At 41.3% G+C, this 18317-nt stretch overlaps 1 protein-coding gene across 3 annotated transcripts in view; it reads right to left on the bottom strand.

Annotated features, from left to right (window-relative positions):
* The window catches only part of LRP2 (LDL receptor related protein 2), a 442478-nt gene that overhangs the window by 374580 nt on the left and 49581 nt on the right, over window positions 1-18317 (bottom strand). For all 3 annotated transcript variants that reach the window (XM_033945766.1, XM_033945765.1, XM_033945768.1), the window contains exons 3-4: window positions 16722-16841; window positions 9820-9936 (exon numbers count right to left, since the gene is read on the bottom strand). In XM_033945766.1, the coding sequence (XP_033801657.1) occupies window positions 9820-9936; window positions 16722-16841 (237 nt within the window). The remainder of the gene's footprint in view (window positions 1-9819; window positions 9937-16721; window positions 16842-18317) is intronic.

The following is an 18317-nucleotide window of genomic DNA, read 5'->3' as shown; positions in this document are numbered from 1 at the left end:
CTCTGTCTGGGAAATTTTAAGAAGGAAGTCATGCCCAAAAACAATGCCCTAGATCTCAGTTTAAGAAACGCTCTACGGATCATCTGAGCCCTCCGAGAGACATCAGGATAAACACATATAGGAGAACCATGAAAATGAGCCAATCTTCTACTGAAGAAATTTATCAAAACTGCATCTCTACTTTCACTACAAGAAAAAGTAATCAACAAGGTGCCTCTTAATGCAGTTTCTAGAATAGATGTTTCTAACATAGTGTTTATGCCTCCTCTATCCCCTCACGCTCCATTTCAACAAGAGAGCTAAGTACATATGGGATATTCTGAGGAAAAAAAAGAACAGCTATTCACAGATGTGAAATGTGATAACATCAATTTTCACATTCCTAATATGGAAGCATTTTAAGAACTAATCCTGGAAAAGTGTTTGCTCCATTTCTGTACAGTATGTAGAGAATAATTTTATAACAGTCACCTAGGCTGAAAGACAAAGTAGGTGCCTATTTGGGGGACATTGATACCATTGGCGCCTGTGTGTCTTTAGAAAATAGCCTCAGAACTGCAGTTTAAGTAACAGTGTTCATTTGCACCTGTTTAGAAGCAAATGTAAATGCACAATTTAAAAACTACAGCGCATTTTTACTAAAGAGCACTAGATTCTGGGTTTAGTACTAAGCCCAGATTCAACACGGCATAATTTCAGCATTTGTGAATTTTTATTTTTTTTTTGCAGATCATGTGCTAATGTTTGCATTAGTGTACATTATTGCTTAACATTTGCGATGCATTAAGGCCCTAATTCTATAAAAGTAGATCGGAGTGCCTACAAATATAGGCCACTAACTTAATTTTTTTAATTGGCTTCTTTGGTGCTTATAATTGAAAGTGCCATTAAAAAATGATTTAAAAAATTGAAATTTTTTAACAGCTCATAGGTTCAATCTTGGAAGTTTGGAAAAAAAAAAAAACTCCAGAGAACACATGTAAACAGATTAAACATCATGAAATCAAAGCGAGAACTACAGCTTATGCTCATAAAAGAAAATGATCAGCTATATCATACTAACATCCAGTCAAAAAAAATTTTTATTATATTTTTTGGATCCTCAGTGGGCTCTCAAAGTTTCTCAAGGTTATACAAAAAAGAGCATAGACCCCCAATCGTCACTGGATCGATTTTGTATATATTTCTTTAATTTATATAGTTTAACTTCTTAGTGTCAAAATAACACTTTGCTCTATTAAGAGAATCATTAAGGGAGCGCCTCCACCGACATGTCCATGTTTCAATATCTTTTCTTCAGGATTGAGGCTTCCGATAGAAAAATCTAAAGTCCACTAGGAACACAGAGAAAGTGTAACTATCATTAATCGCAACTGTAATGGATCCAGTGACAATTGGGGTCTATGTACTTTTTGTATAACCTTAAGACACTTTGAGAGCCCACTGAGGATCAAAAAAATATATTTAAAAATTTTTTTTTGACTGGATGTTAGTATGATATAGCTGAATATATATATATATGCATTCCAGTAAGATATTAGCCTAATTTGTATTATTGCTATAAAAGAAATGAGGCGGAGAAACAAGATGGCGTCTTAGTAGATGGACGTTCGGTCTGTAGCTCCTGCCTGACCCGATTTTGTTTAATAAGCTTTTCAGCTAAATATGCCTAAAAGAAGGGGTAGGGCGGTGGTAGCCCGAACATCGGAGCCTACCTTAATGCAGCAGGGAGCGATTACCGGCTTCTTCTCATCTTCACCTCGGGGTGTTCCTGCTCTGTCCGATGCGAGGGAAACATCGGACCTGGGGAGCAAAATCTCGTTCAGTCCCGCAGGACCAGCACCTCCTTCTCAGCCAGGGGATAGGGGAATGCGAGCAGCAACGCAATTAGCGGAAGCCACGCTGCAAGCGGAGCTATCGGGCTTGCTGGCCCCCCAGGACTCCAGAGCCAGAACTGCAATATCGAAGAAGGCTTTAGGAACTTCAGCAGTGTGAGGGGAATTGCCAGCTCTTCACCCCCTCGAGAAACCTGCTGAAATTACATTGGAATCCATTTGGACAGCACTGGACTCCCTCCAAGTGGTATGTCTAGGAATCATATCACTTATTCAGAACCAAAATGTGACAGTGCAGAAGTTTGAAGAGGACTTGAAAGTCCAAGGGGAAAAAGTAAAAACTTTGGAAAATTCTGTGCAAGCAGTTCAATCTACTTGTACGTCAGTAGTTCAGGACAAATTGGTGCTTTTGAAGAAATTAGAAAATATGGAGAATTATACTGTTGAATTTACGGATATTGAATTTCCCAATAACACTAACAATGTCCCCAAAAGACTTGTTTTACAGATTTTTGAGAGAAGTCTTTAAATACCCTGACAATGGACTTCCACCTCTACATAAAATATTCTTTATACCTATTTCTGTAAAAAAAAATACCCTCGCCTTCAGATGTCAATCAACCTAAGGAAGATTTGTCAAGTCCTATTGATATATCTAGAATACTGGAGACCTCAGAAGATGAAGTGGTAGTTCATTCAACACTTCTAGTAACATTTGTTTTCATACGAGACAAGGAAGCACTTCTTTGCCTATTTTTTAGGATTAAAGAAGTCTCCTTTATGGATGGAAAGATTTCTTTATTTTCAGATGTCTCTAGAACAACACAATCAAGAAGGAAAAGATTCCTAGAATTGAAAGATAAGGTTAAATCATTGGGTGTGAAATTTCAATTGCGTTATCCATGTACATGTGTAATTTACTTGGATTAGAATAGTTATGTTTTTTATGAACCTTCTCAATTGCAGGGTTTTTTTGGAAGGGAAAGGAGTCTCAATGCAAAGTCCCAATTGATTCCAACTCTACTGGTCTGAAGCAAGTAGATGAGCTACTAATGTGTTGTTTGTTTGGTTTTTTTTATTTTTATTCCTTGATTTTCCATTCCCAGAGGTTGTGATCTGTTTCTCCTTTAATGAGGACTATTCAAAAGTTTGATGTATTAATTTGTAAATGAGACATTTTTTCTCTTGTTTTATGATTCGGAAAAACTTTTGTTTTGTTTAATGAACTTATATTGTTCAAATTATGATAAATGCTTAAATAAATTTTAAAAAAAGAAATGAGGCAGGATCAGACATCTGAGCAGGCAGTGCAAGGGCCACTCTTCTCCTTCCCATTTAACTTAATTAAATAAGTCGCCCTGCCTCCAACAGCTGCATGGAGGCTCCCAGTTTTGCCTTTTCTACAAAGCCTTATCTCCTCTACTGCAGTGCTCCTTATCCCTGAAAGGAAGATAAAAGGAAAAAAAAGCTGCGGGCAGGGAGTTTGGGAATGAGGGAGTGATGATGGACTGGGCTTGGGGGTTTGGAATTGAAAGAGTGTTGTGTGTGAGTTGTTGAGTGCTTCTTCCACTTTGCCTGGAGTTTTCTGAAGGAACGGTGCAGGTTAGGTCCTTGAATATATTTAAACTCTCAAGATGGAACTCTGAAGCAACAGTTAAAGGAACATTACTGTGACCATATTAAATGGCAACAGCACAGTAATGAATCTGCTCCAGTTAGAGCAATATTAGAAGAGGAAGTAGGACAAACATTTGTGATGAGGTTCTGATTCCTAGTCATTTAAATACTCTAGGACAGTGGCATAGCAAGGGTGAGAGGCGCCCGGGGTGATGACAGCCCCTCCCCACCCTCATCTACAAACACACACACACACACGCTCCTTCCCGATCCCGCCTGCTTTCTCTTCCCCTGTACCTCTAGTTGAAGTTGCTCGCGGTGGTCAACAAAGTGCTCCTTGCGACCCCGTTGGCTCTCCCTCTGATGTCACTTCCTATGCGTGGCACCCAGAAGTGACATCAGTGGGAGAACCGACAGGGTTGCAAATGTTGACCACTATGAATAATAACTTCAACTAGAGATATGGGGGAAGGGAAGGGGGCGTGCATGTGGAGGGGGGGCAATGGGAAGAGATGGGGGGGTGGAGAGAAGGAGAGGTACTGGTGCCTCCACCAACATGGCGCCTGGGGTAGACTGTCCCCTTGCCTTACTACACCACTGCTCTGAGACTGTGTAGATGCCTCTTGTCGTGGTGGAATGTGTGATGGGCCTGACCAGAATAAAAGAGAACTACTTGGACTGTGCAGAACCAGGTTAACTCTGTAGACGTCATTATACCGGAATGACTTATTCACACCTCTTCCATGGGGGGGGGGACACCTGCATGCTTTGCTTACAGCTTCAGAGCATCTCTGCAGGCAGGTAAGACTGCTTAGAAGATGCTGTCAAGAAGTTCCTGGTGAACAGCAGCTCACTGGACAAGGCCATACTCTAAACACTTTTCTGCTCTTTTCTCATGGTTACACTCGACTCACTTCACCTGAATTCTTTGTCCTTGTGAATTCACTCTCTGGCACCTCGCAAACTCAACTAACTCTTGCAGAGCCAGCCTACAATTTATACTCCGTTTAATGTGATACATTCCTGAGCATAAGGCGAGTCTACAAATCACGCCCTCCTTTCACTTCTGATTGACCTGGTGCAGATTCAAATTCATACTCTACCCTTTTTCTACTACAAATTTTAGAAAACCTGCTCCAGTGGTATTTTGATATAGGGGGAAAAAAAAATCTCTGAAGAGGGAAGAGCTGTAATATGCTTTCAACGTCTCTTTTGTTTTGGTCCTAATAAACAACGAAACCGAGTTAACAGGCTTGATGGAAACAGAAAAGAGGTGACTTGGAAGATTGTGGTATGTGAAAAATTTAGAAAGTATATTAGAAAGAGACCCAGCTTTGATGCATTGTCTTATCTAGCCCCTACAGTAGAAATTTTGTTATTCTAAGATTTAATCCTTGATAAGTCCTTGGTTCTTCTCTTTGTTTCTTTGCTGAAATAACATTTTTCTCCTTGGCATTTCAACATTCAAGAACTGGTACTCGAATTCTCCGCTTCCAAAAACCAAGGCCAACAAAAACTACAATTTAATTGTGATTCAGAGTATTGTAAACATTATTGTACAATGGTTGCTTTATTATAACTTCCCTTTTTATATTTGTTTATTTTCTAGCTTGCATTATGCATCCTCCATTACTGGCACCTTCTCTGTTCTACAGTTAATCACTTTGTTCTGTGGCCAAAGCAAGAAGAACCTTCGACACTGCGACAGGTGACAGCTAGATAAATCCTTCTATCAGATCTTGATTTTGGAGTAGTCTTGCCTATAGGGGTTAACCTTTCTATCATTATGGTCTGACATATGAGATATGGTTTACTATCTTTACAGCACTGCCTGTCCCCATCTGTTGGATTAACAATATTCTGAGACCACTCAGGGCCTCCGCTCTAGGTGCCCAGAGCTCCCACCACCTGTCTTCCAGGTACTGAGGAGCTCTTGCATCCACCTGCATATTCCTCCCAGCATTCTACAGGGTGACTCCCAGGTCCACCCCAATCTACTCAGGACCTCCGCTTCACTCTCTCTATTATTATGTTTCAAGAAACATCCCCCCATATCATTATGTATCAATCAGTTGCATAGCTTGGGAGGTTGGTGCCCGAAGTAGTGGAACCTGGCATCACCGCACCTGTTCTTCTCCGCTGCCTGAGAGCCCCTATCCTTCATGTACCTTTTGAAATGTTCACCAGCGCATGCAGCATCTTTCATCTGCTGATTCAGGAAGTGATGTCCAAAGGGAGCTGAAGCCAGTGCAAGCAGCAGGTGGAAGATGCTTGCGCCGGTGAATATTTCAAGAGATACACTGGTGGGCGAAGAGGAAGAGAGGTGCCGGCACCCTTGTGAATATAGTGCCCAGGGTGGACTGTCCCCCCTCCTTACTATGCCACTGGTATCAAGAACCCTTCCCCCTCCCCTTCCCCCCGATACAATAGTCAGTATTTTTTTAATGCTGACCCCCATGGCTTGAATTAGGCTCTGATATTTAATGCTAGCACCTATGCGGGTACCAACACTAATTTCTAAAATCTGCTACTTATGTTCCTGTGCCCGAACAGTTGAATGTCTTTGGCTCAAATCCCGTAGTCATGCTGACTTCATGCATTTCAAATTCCTACTGACCTCCTTCCAGTCTGCTCTTTCACTTGCCAAACAAGACTACTACACCCATTTGACTCTCTTGGATCCAATTCTTACTGTCTCTTTGCCACACTGAATTCTATATTCAAAGTTCCCTCACATCAAACCCCCCACCCCACCCCACCCCTTCACTTTCTCCTCAGACTATGGCTGAGTACTTCCATGTCAAAGTTCACAAGATTAACCTTGAATTCTCAACCAGGTCATCTCCACTTCTCCTTCCTGCAGTCCATTCTGTCAACCTTCCTTCAACCCCTGACATATTTTCTTTTCTGAAATCCCTGATGAGGAAACTGCACATTTTCTTTCCTCCTCCAAACTCAAGGGCCTCTATTCTGTTCTCATCCTTCTTGATCAGTCTGCTGCTTTTGACACTGTTGACACTGTGTTATTTCTTGGTTTTCTTCTTATCTTTCCCATCCTCCACTGTTAGCCCACTATCAGTCGGTGTACTTCAGGGCTCTATCTTGAGACCTCTTCTTTTTTCCATCTATACTCATTCTCTTGGTGCCATGGTTTTCAGTATCACCTTCATGCTGATGACTACCAGGTCTTTCTCTCTACTCCAGAAATTTCTACAGGAATCCAGGCCCAAGTCTCAGCCTGCCTGCCCAGTTTTGCTGTGTGGATGTCTCGCCGCTATTTAAAACTGAACATTTATTTTTCTTCCTAAACCCACCTTTCCTCTTCTCCCATTCTCTTTTTCTGTGGATAACACTTTTATCCTCACTGTCTTGTCAGCTCGCAACCTCTGGTTCATCTTTGACTCCACTTTCTTTCTCTGCATAAATCCAGCAGACTGCTAACCTGTCATTTCTTCATCTACAATATCACCAAAATCCAACCTTTCCTTTCTGAGTACACTCTTATCACTTCTCGCCTAGATTACTTCAACTTGCTTCTCACAGGTTTTCCACGAAACCGTCTCTCTTCCCTTCAATCCATTGAAAATTCTGCTGCAAGACTTATATTCTGCCAGTGTTGCTATATTCACATTACTACTTTCCTCAAGTCACTTCATTGGCTCCCTATCCATTTCCGTGTACAGTTCAAACTCCTCTTATTGACTTACAATTGAATTCACTTTGCAGCTCCTCAATATCTCTCCTCTCTTATCTCTCTTTATACTCCTTCCCGGGAACCCCATTCATCTTATCTGTACCTTTCTCCTTTACTGATTACTCCTTTACTGACTACCATAGGAACTGAATGGGCTGTGTCACATTTGCTGCCTGGGAATCACTACCACAGCACTGTAAATGAGGCCCTCTGGAATCTGAGTGCGCAAATTATAGAATGCCAAATAAGAGTAGTGATGCACATAACTGCTAACTGCTGCCAATTATAGCCAAAAGTTGCACACCCAACTGACCTTATTCTATAAATTTTGTGTGTGTGCAACTCAGTGCACTAAGGGCTCCTTTTACTAAGGTGTGCTAGCCTTTTTAGCGCGTGCTACATTGCCGCGCGCACTAACCCTGCGCTACATGCCAAAAACTAACATCAGCTAATCGTGGTGTTAGCGTCTAGCGCGGGTGCTAAAACCACTAGCGCAGCTTAGTAAAAGGAGCCCTAAGTATAAAGTTGGTCAGCCAACTATATAGAATTAAGAGGTTATTATTTCATTTGTTACATTTTGATTAAATGCAATTCCATGTTAATACCATATCAGTTTTCAATAAATTACAGAAATGCATATAATCACATAAAAAAATACCACATATGAAAAAAAACAATGAGGCCATGAGTCCTGGCTGGAAGAAATCAGTACACACAAGGCTGGATAAATAGCCAGACCATAATGCTCTTTCTAAATACTGGGGGACTATTTACTAGTGCACTAGCCGTTTACTATGGAATTAGTGCATCCCAAGATGCACTGAGATGTGTCCCATGATGGTGGTCCAGAGGCAGGAGCAAATGTGTGTTGCAACTGCTGCTGGAAGGTGTGCCCAAGAGGGGGGGTCTAGTGAGCCTTGGAGAAGGGTCAGGGGAGGAAGGGGGCTCATGTCAGGGAATGTGGGGGCCACTAGACAACACATATACATGGATCTCATAATTCTGTCATGTGCCAGCACTGAAGATCTTTCTAGAGCTTTCTAGGGAAGCTTTCTAGCCTTGCTTGATGATTTCATGCAAGCTGCCTGATCTGCTGCAACTAAATTCTTTTTTGCTATTGGGTCGTTGAAGGTCTTTTACAGGTCAGATGCAAGCACTTTACAAAGGCTAACCTCATTTTACCAGGTAGTAGCCTAGTTAGAATTTTCAGCATTTTTACTCACAGATTCATGCATGTGTGTGTGTGTGTGTGTGCGCACCTGCATTCGTTAGTTCTAGAATTTTTCATTAGCTCTAGAAGTTTTTTATTTCTTCTAAGGTGACATTTACTGATGCCAAAAAATAGTGATTCTTCTCACAAACCTGCGTTCAGTGTCAGTGGTCATGTCACAATGTTTTCTTTTCTACTCATTTAATGTCTTTGGCAAAACCCTCCTCTTGATTCCACATTGCCAGTTTTCCTAACCATGTTTAAAAATAAAGCTATTACCGTAATTTCAGAAAGGTTCCAAGGTGCTTCTAGAAGCCCCTCGTAGATCTTGTTGCATTCTACTAGTGTCTGATTACAGGTCACAAGACTTCATGCAGCACAGAGCTTGGGCCTAACAGGGGGAGCCCCCATTTCTACCTACCTAACATAAGCCAGTCCAGCTCAAACAAAAAGAAACCCCAGGAAGTCAACCAAGGTGACAGCAAATTTAATGCTTTTAAAGTAGTAGAAGGGTAGCCTAACGATTAATGCAGTTGCCTGATACCTAGAGAACCAGGTTCAATTCCCACTGCAGCTCCTTGTGATGCTGGGCAAGTTACTACCCCAGGTATTCATACAAAATAAGCACTTGTATATAGTATGTAAACTTAGGGTTACTAGATGTCCAGGAAAACCTGGACATGTCCTATTTTTAAGAGGATTGTCCAGGTGCCTGGAGGGGTTTCCAAAATCCACAGTTTGTCCAGGTTTTGAAAGGCCCCGAGCTCTGGGCCGCTTCTGGAGGGCCTCTGCACATGTGTGGATGTTGATGTGATGATGTCACACACATGCACACATGTGATGTCATCACATCAACATCCACACATGCACTGAGGTCCTTCAGACACAGCCCCAAGCTCAGGGAAGGAGACACGAGGTTTGCATTGGTGGGGGCAGGGCAGGGGGGGTGGAACGGGCTAGAGTCAGGTGTCCTCTTTTTTTAAAGAGTAAATCCGGTCATTCTATTTAAACTGCATTGATTGTAACCATAGTATTGGTATATACTATCAAATCCCAACCCCTTTCCCTTTTACCATGGAGTAGCCATATGCACAGATACATGGATTTTGAAAATTGTCCTCTGCATACATTTATGTATTTTAGAGTAAATCTCTTTATTTGTATTATTAAACACCACATTTTATTTGCTCTTAGAAAATGCACTGGGTAATACTGTATAAAACTTTTTAAAAGTCAACCCCTGCAGTATCACATAGTTTACACCTGCCAAGTCCATACAGTAATGGAATTGTATGATAGCATCGGCTCTAATCCATGAAAGAATCTGAAAGGAAATTCAAATAACAAGTGACATATTGTGGCCATTTCTGTCCTTCAGTGAGCCCCATAATCTTACAAACTGATTAAAATACTGAAGGAATAAGAATGAAATCAGATCCAGTGTTAAGAATTAAGAAACTTACGGCAGGCCCTCTCATCCGTTCCATCCACGCAGTCACTAACTCGGTCACACTTGTATTCACGAGGGATACACCGTCCATTTGAGCATGTAAACTGCTGGCTTGAACATGTCCGTCCCGCTGTAAGACAGACAGCTCTAGTCATTTCTTTTTCATTAGCAAAGATCTAAAAATATAGAAAGCATGACTCCAAGTTGTCTAATACCGTAAAGAGCATTTGTGAGGTATTTGTGTTTATTCAATTCTCTTTTAACTAGTTTTAGATCTCTTGATATTTTTAATGCTGGTTTTCTGGGAATTGAAAAAAGGAACACATTTGTGAGACAAAATGAAACTATGCTTAAAAAAAAAAAAAAAGTTGCTGTTATTACTTCAGATTCAAAGGACCTGGGGCAATGGGAGAATTAAGAGACTTGCCCAGGGTCACAAAGAGCAGTGTGGGTTTGAACCCACAACCTCAGGATGCTAAGGCTGTAGCTTTAACCACTACATCACACTCTCCTTTTAGTGCAGTGTCTCTCAAACTATCCTGAGCCGCGGTCTGCTAAACAGCAGACCGTGGCTGGAGGGCACCTGGAAGTCCGCGGACGTCGATGTGATGACATCATGCAGGTGCGTAACATCATCAAGCCAACATCTGTGCATATGCGAAGGCCCTGCAGACAGACCGTTATCCGCCAATGGGGGGGGGATACTTAACAGGAAAGAAACGGAGAGGAGGCGAGATGCTAGGGAGGAGGAGAGGTGCCAGTGTCGGCTGACTGTCTACAGAACATGCCTCTCTCTGCGAGAGGCACATTCTTTAGGCAGTCAGCCGGCGACGGCGAATTACAGCACATCTGCAATCTCGTCACGGCACACAGTTTGCGATTCACTGCTTTAGTGGAATATTCAATATTTCTTTGCAGCTATGATAGAATTTTGGTGTTCCAAAATTTATATTTATATTTCATTATTAAGGTCATAGTATAACAAATGTTTTTTTTACCATTTTGAAGGTAATTGTATAGCATTTTTCATTTGCAAAACAGACTTTAAACATGAAACTAGCTGTTAAAAATTATACACGGGTACACTTACATAAGAAATAGATGCACAACAAGATTGCACTTGAGGTTTATGCATCCTACACATAGGTCCACACAAATATCCACACCCTCTTCAGAGCAACTATACATGTGCACACTGGTGTTTGTTGAGTCTACTTAATGCAAGTAGAGCTAAGGATATAAAAGACTTGAAGCAGTTCAGAGGAAGGTGATGAAAATATTATGGGACTTGTACTAGAAGACGTAGAAGACAGTGAAAGACTTGGATATACATACCCTAGAGTAAGGGAAGGATGGGGGATATATGATACAAATATCAAAACTGGTTGTGGTCCAAAAACATACACAAACAAAATATGAAAAACCCACACTTATTCTAAGTGCTAAGGGCTGATGAATAAGAATTCCCTGAAGCGACTTACTGTGCCTTGAAACGTTGGCCACGGCGGATGACTAATAGCAGCATTCTAGGATCCTCAGAAGCCTGGGGAGTCTGATTGTATTAAGATAACTATATTATTTACCACTGTGCTATTATCACTAGTGACTGATTGGATGTTCAATTGAATGCTTAAATCTGAAGTTCTGAACTAACAAGAGACAATTAACAAGTGACATATACTGTAGATTGTTTTGACTAAATCAGAATCCATTTCAAATTTTAAGTATGGATTAATAGGAAGGGGTAGGATGTTATGCCTATGGTTACCAGATTTTTGTCCAGAGAAACCCGGACACTTGGCCCATTCTGCCCCTAGCCTCATCCTGTTCTGCCTTCAGCTCCGCCCTGTTCAACTTCTAGCTCCATCCCACAAGCCTCGTCTTTGTTTTCCAACCTCTGGAGGGGTCTCTGAACATTGCAGATGCATGGGACATCATCCACGCATGCTCACAGGCCCTCCAGATGTGGCCGGGAGGTCAAGGCTTTCTAAAACCTGGATAAACTACTGGGTTTTGGAAAATCTGTCTGGGCACCCAGAGAGTCCTTTAAAAAGAGGATATGTCTGGGTTTTCCCAGATATCTTTTAACCATATTCTAAGATTCGCTGAGAGTTGTAATGCTTCTGATCTGAGGCTTTTCCTACTCCCTTAAAAAAGCTTCCCCTACAGCTGAATAAGTGTGGATATATGATACAGACATTTAAATACTTGAAAGGTATTAATATACTATAGAAACAAATCTTTTCCAGAGAAGGGGATATGATAAAACTAGAATTGAGGTTGCAAAGTGATTGTTTTTGGACTAATGTCCTAAATCTACCACCTTGCAATATCAGGGAATTCTTTTTCATGGAGAGGGTGATAATGGAGACAAAAATGGTGACAGAATTCAAAAAGGTGTGGGATGAACACAGAGGACTCCTAATTAGAAAATGGATGGTATAAAAAACAAAGCTTATGAGTGTAATGTAATGTAATGTAATGTAATTTATTTCTTATATACCGCTACATCCGTTAGGTTCTAAGCGGTTTACAGAAAATATACATTAAGATTAGAAATAAGAAAGGTACTTGAAAAATTCCCTTACTGTCCCGAAGGCTCACAATCTAACTAAAGTACCTGGAGGGTAATAGAGAAGTGAAAAGTAGAGTTAGAGGAAAAATAAAAATAAAATAAACATTTTAACAAGACAGCATTGATCTAAATACTTTGGAAGGTAGAAGAGAGGAGAGAAAGGAATAGAAGCAGAAGGGGGAGCTGTTGAACAGTAGAATTCTGGAGAAATTTAAATGATAGAAATAGAACAAAACAAAGACAAAAGGCAAAACAATAGATAAGATTAAAGATAAATCATAAGCTGGAAAGAAAAATAAAATAAAACTTTGTCTTCAATCCACGGTTTCAGCGTCAGTGATGAAGTGGAGCAAGTAAGTTTAGGAGGAGCGATTGATGTTTCCAGAAAGGGCTTCTTCAGGGAAGAGACTTGGCAGACAGTCCCAGGATGCCTATGTCTCCTCCCCTGCGATGTTCTCCCATCCATGCATTCCCTCCCAGACACACTGCCCGTGCCCCAGCCGCTCCAAGGAGGCTGCCCCAGATGAGGCCCACGGTGAATGCAGGATACTCTCCTCTGCGGGAAAGCCACCCGGAGCCGACAGTCGATCTTCTTAGCGGATTGCATGGGGGGAAGAGTTCACACTCTTGGTAGGATCGGGTCTGTGTGCTCTCGGTGGTTGTGGCTGGTCTCGTTGCTGCTTAGGTGTAAAAGCAGTTGATCTCCTACTTCTGATGATATTTAAAAGAAAGCATATTGATGAGTGGTGCTTAGATGGTGACTATAGCTATGAAGAATAATGCCAGTGCTATGCAAATTTCTACAGTCTGTGTCCCCTATATAGCAAGTCAGCTTAGGGTTGGCTAAAGAGGGTTTCGATGGCATATCTAGTAGTAGGAACATAAAGAGTATGTTGGATGGACTTTTTTATTCTGTGACCCATTGTGACGGGATGTATGTCCCATCACCAGCCAGCAGAGAGAAGACTCAGCATCAGAAGAAGAAGCTAATTTGCATATGGATGCTGCAAAGACACCTGGGTGCGCTCTACTCTTCCTGTGTGAAAAGAGATTTGAAAACAAGACTTCCAGAACAATGAACTAGAAAAATAGAGCTCCTTCTGGAGTTTAGACAATCCTCAAAGGGAGGAATGCTGGTGAAAACCTAACTCTTCGTAAGCCTAACCATGACTGGTCATGCACAACAGAGCTTGGAGTGACTTGAAAGTCCCCAGACACTAAGAGGCCAGAGTGCTCGCTTGATGAATGGCCATGCCCGGTGGAGATTGAGTGACCAGATAGTCCCCAAAAACTAGGGGCCAGTATGCTCAGGAAGTAGAGAATATTTGAATGACTAAAGAGTCCCCAAGGATGAGGGGTCATTGTACTTAGGGAGTGGGCAGTGGCAGAAAGGTCCGTGGGGACCTGTGCACCAGAAGTATTGTGGCTATGTTTGACTGGCGGCAGGAAGATCCGCAGGGACCTTTGCACTGAGGGTATTATGGCTGATGGTGACTGGCAAGTGACCAGTGGAAGGACCAGTGGTGACCAGCTGAGAGACTGGTAATGGTACTGGAAGCTGCCAGAAGACCCAGAGAGAAGCAGACAGAAAAACTAGAGAACCTTGACTGATGGTGACTAGCAAGTAACCAGCAGAGAAATCCAAGGCACTGGTGGCAATCAGCAGAGGGACTGATAATGGTACCAGAAGCAGCCAGAAAGCCCTAGAAGTCCAATGAGTATTGAAAAAGACCCAGTGGCAACCAGAGAGATTGGTAGAGACTGGCACGATCTTTGGTGACCACATTGAACGGAGAAGTTTGTTCAGAACAGCCTGGTTGTGTTTAGAAGAGCCTGGTAGTGAAGAGTGTCCAGACAACCTGGTGGTGGAAGGGGAAAATGTGACCAGAGGAGGCGTAACATTTGACGTAACAGGAGATAGACGCTCAGCCCATCACATTCCTACATGACAAGAAAAAAGACCCAGTGGCAACCAGAGAGATTGGTAGAGACTGGCACGATATTTGGTGACCACATTGAATGGGGAAGTGTGTTCAGAACAGCCTAGTTGTGTTTAGAAGAGCCTGGTATTGAAGAGTGTCCAGACAACCTGGTGGTGGAAGGGGAAAATGTGACCAGAGGAGGCGAAAAATGTGACGTAACAGGAGATAGCCGCTCAGCCCATCACACTCCTACATGACAAGAGAGATTAGGATAGGCTGGAGAAGGTTCAACAGCAACTTCACTAGTTGGAACGTAAGGACAGGCAGACTTCTATGGTCTATATCTCAGAAACGGCAAAGTCCAGGATCAAATATTTTATACCACATTCATTGTTGGTTTAATCATGAATTGATAATGAGTATGACTGTTGGGCAGACTAAATAGACATTCAGGTCTTTATCTGCCATTATTTGCTATGTTGCTATACATATTACTATGTTGCCTTTGTAAAATAAAATAAAATAGCAAAACATACATTTCATATCTGATGAAAAAATATCTGACACAAATTAGATATTACAATATAAAAGGAGTGAAAAAGAAAGAGGGGCAACCAGAGGGGGCAACTAGAGAGAGTGAGATGGGGGGAAGTACAGGAGGAGAACCCACATGGCATTACTCACTCCTACTGGGCTGCAATCTTCCAGCTTCAGATACTACAGTCCATGGACCTGAGCTCTGGCAATAAGGCCCTGAGGAATAAGGAGCAGGGAAAGGAAGAGAGGAACCTCCCTACTCTCAGCCCAGGCAAAGCAAGCCAACACCTCTGGGATTGAGATCTGGATTGAGACAGGGGACCAGTCTTCTATAAGGGAAATGGCTATAAGATGGCTATGGACAAATCCCAGTGAACGTTCTCAGGCCAATGGACTCTACTATGAGGACACAGCCATGCCCCAGGGAGTTAGATCTTCTTTAATTATTCTGCTGCACTACTCCACCTTCTCCATCTGCAAGTTATACCACTGAATTGTAAGCTCTGCTTTTATCTATAACACAACCCATTTGTCTGGACTAGTCTAGCAGGATACTAAGGCATTTTGAGTCAGTGGATAAACATTTTGGTTGAAAGAGAAGAACAATGATGGCATGTGCTTGAAGAGTCAGCTTTTACGATAGGGACTGTAATTCTAAGCTATAAAAAAAAAAAATTATGTCCCCCTTTTCTAAAATTATAGCATGGTTTTTAGCACCACCTGCGGCGATAACAACTCCAATGCTCATAGAATTACTATGAGCGTCAGAGCTGTTACCGCCGTGGCCGGCACTAAAAACCATGCTACGGTTTCATAAAAAGTGGGTATTTTCTTTTATCATTTTTCTTTTCTCTCCTTTTTATATTGTAATACCCAATTTGTGTTTGTCCTTCTCTTCAAATACAGAATATTATTTTGTTATTTTCTTTAATTTCCTTACTCTGTTTAACTCCTTACATTGTTTAATAATGGCCTTTATGAAATAGGCATAAATTGTGGATATTTATTTAGCCACTCCATTACAAACAGCCTATTTGGGGATAATTCTAAACGGAGCTGCCAAGGCAGCAGGAACACAAATAAATGGTGGTACTCTAGTCATTTAAAAAAATAGACACTCGCATGCCTATATGATCTCTTATAGAATACTGACTACCTCTAGGTAGAAAAATGTGCACCATATTTTGATAGTGCATGCTTTACTGGTGGAGCACCAGCACTATATAAGTATAATTTAGCTAAGAATGAAGATTATATCAGATAGCCCACACGGCTGAAAGAAGTTATCTTACAGCTTTGCCAACCTTCACTCAGAACAGTTTCAGAATTTACTATTCACTGGTCCTCAGCGGGCCATTGTGTATGGCTTTACGCTCCCACTCGTCCTATGACGAGTGGGAGCGTAAAGCCATACACAATGAAAGCTTTTGAGTGTGTGGTGGCCCGCTGAGGACCAGTAAATAGTAAATTCTGAAACTGTTCTGAGTGAAGGTTGGCAAAGCTGTAAGATAACTTCTTTCAGCCGTGTGGGCTTACTGGTGGAGCATGCATATGAGCAGAGTTTGTGTGGAGCGTAAGCATAACCCACCCAGATCCACCTGTAGCTGCACCTCTGCCTCTTCCACCACCTTATCCCATTTGACACTGTTGTTTCATATACCAAATTAACACCCTTTAGCAAATTAACCCCCTCCTTTACTAACGCGTAGAATTCCTATGAGCAGTTACTGCCACTGCTGGCGCTAAAACCCCCACTACATGTTAGTAAAGGAGGGTGTAAAAATGGCAACTCTAGGGTGTAGTAAGTCACATTCAAGAGTTGTCAGTTATATATGTTTGTACAGCAAGGTTGGATGGCAGATGGCCGGAAAAATTACTTACGGCAATGTTGACTCTCATCTGACCCATCTTCACAGTCTTCCTCATCATCACAAACCCAAGCTTGAGGAATACATTCTCCATCTTGGCACTGAAACTGACTTCCTGCACAGCTGGGGCGTGCTAGTGTATATAAAAATAAAATGTATTATTACAAAAGCATTATTTGTATAGAAAAAGGAGGATGAAAGAGTCTAAGCTTAGTATTGACACCTAATGGCCAAATTTGGGGTCCCTGTCAGTAGGATTTTGGAAAGAGCCATGGTTGCTGGTCCGTAGCCAAAGTTCATTGCTGAAATGAATTCAAAGGGAGATAAAATGCACCTGTACTCTGATGAAAAATTATTTTCGAGTTCTGCATGTTCAGAGGTCATATTGTGTGATAATGATGGGTTTTTTATTATTATTATTGCTAAACTATATAATTTATGTTACAATATGGTGACAATTCTATAAATTGGCATCTACATTTGGGATCCCCAATGCAGCACCCAGATTCCATTATAGAATACTAGCACAATCTATCACATTAGCCCACTTAGGGCAAGTCAGTGGCAGGTGTAAATTGGTATGTGTAAATGCGGCAATCAATGGCACTTTTATAGTAATCTATAAGGTACACACATCAGTGGAAGACATGCCCATGTCCCCATGCTTCACCCACATGTCCTCCCACATTGCTGATGCATGCAATGCCACTTATAGGTGCCCTTGTAGATTAATGCTTAAGGCAAGTGGCAAGTAAAGCTCTATTGAATCGCACAAGGGGTACCTAATCACTGGTGCACAGTTAAAGAATTATCCTTCACATATCCTGAAAATGTTCTCCACTGAGCAGCATTGCTTCCTTAATAATACCACATACAAAATTAATAAATAAACTAAAATAACAAAACAATTCAACATGTATGCAAATAACATGCAAGATTTAGCAACTCAAATTTTTCCATTGACATAAACCCTGGGACTCTATAAATGGCCGTGCAGATTTTCGCATGCAAAATTTCACTCCATCCCCAGATGCACATGCAACAAAATTGGCTAACAAGCCAATTAGCATCAATAATTGAGTGCCAGCAATCAATTTATGGCAACATTTTGGACTGGCATGTGCATCTTGCTAAATGGAAATGCTTTTTGCTGTGTTTTGTATGTGAAACAAAGCATTACAGAAAGATATTGCAAGGTTATTGAATGATAAACTGTCTATGGAGTTTTGCTGATCACGGATGTGTCTCCTTTCTCAACGTTGAGTTGAGACAAGTTTGTCTTTGGGGCTCAGTGATTTTAGTACCCCTTAGGATACTGAGGTCTTTTCTCCATTTTTGACTCTGTATTAGAAGATTTAACTTATTACATTACATTACAATGTACTTGTTAACCGCATTACCAAAAGTTCTATGCGGTTTACAAAAAATTATTAATTATAACATATTACAAAGAAAGAATGGATTAATTAATCAAATATTTAAGGAAAAAAATGGTTTTCAACTTCTTCCTAAAATGTTTGTAAGAATCAGCAGAAAGTAGCAATGAATGAAATTCCTTTTCATGAGAAGCTGCCTGGAATTTCTAAGACATGATTGAGGAATTTCGTAC

Source organism: Geotrypetes seraphini, chromosome 5, assembly GCF_902459505.1.
Source record: "Geotrypetes seraphini chromosome 5, aGeoSer1.1, whole genome shotgun sequence".
Lineage (NCBI taxonomy): Eukaryota > Metazoa > Chordata > Amphibia > Gymnophiona > Dermophiidae > Geotrypetes > Geotrypetes seraphini.
The sequence above is the reverse complement of the archived record's forward strand: the minus strand, read 5'-3'. Positions and strand labels throughout refer to the sequence as shown.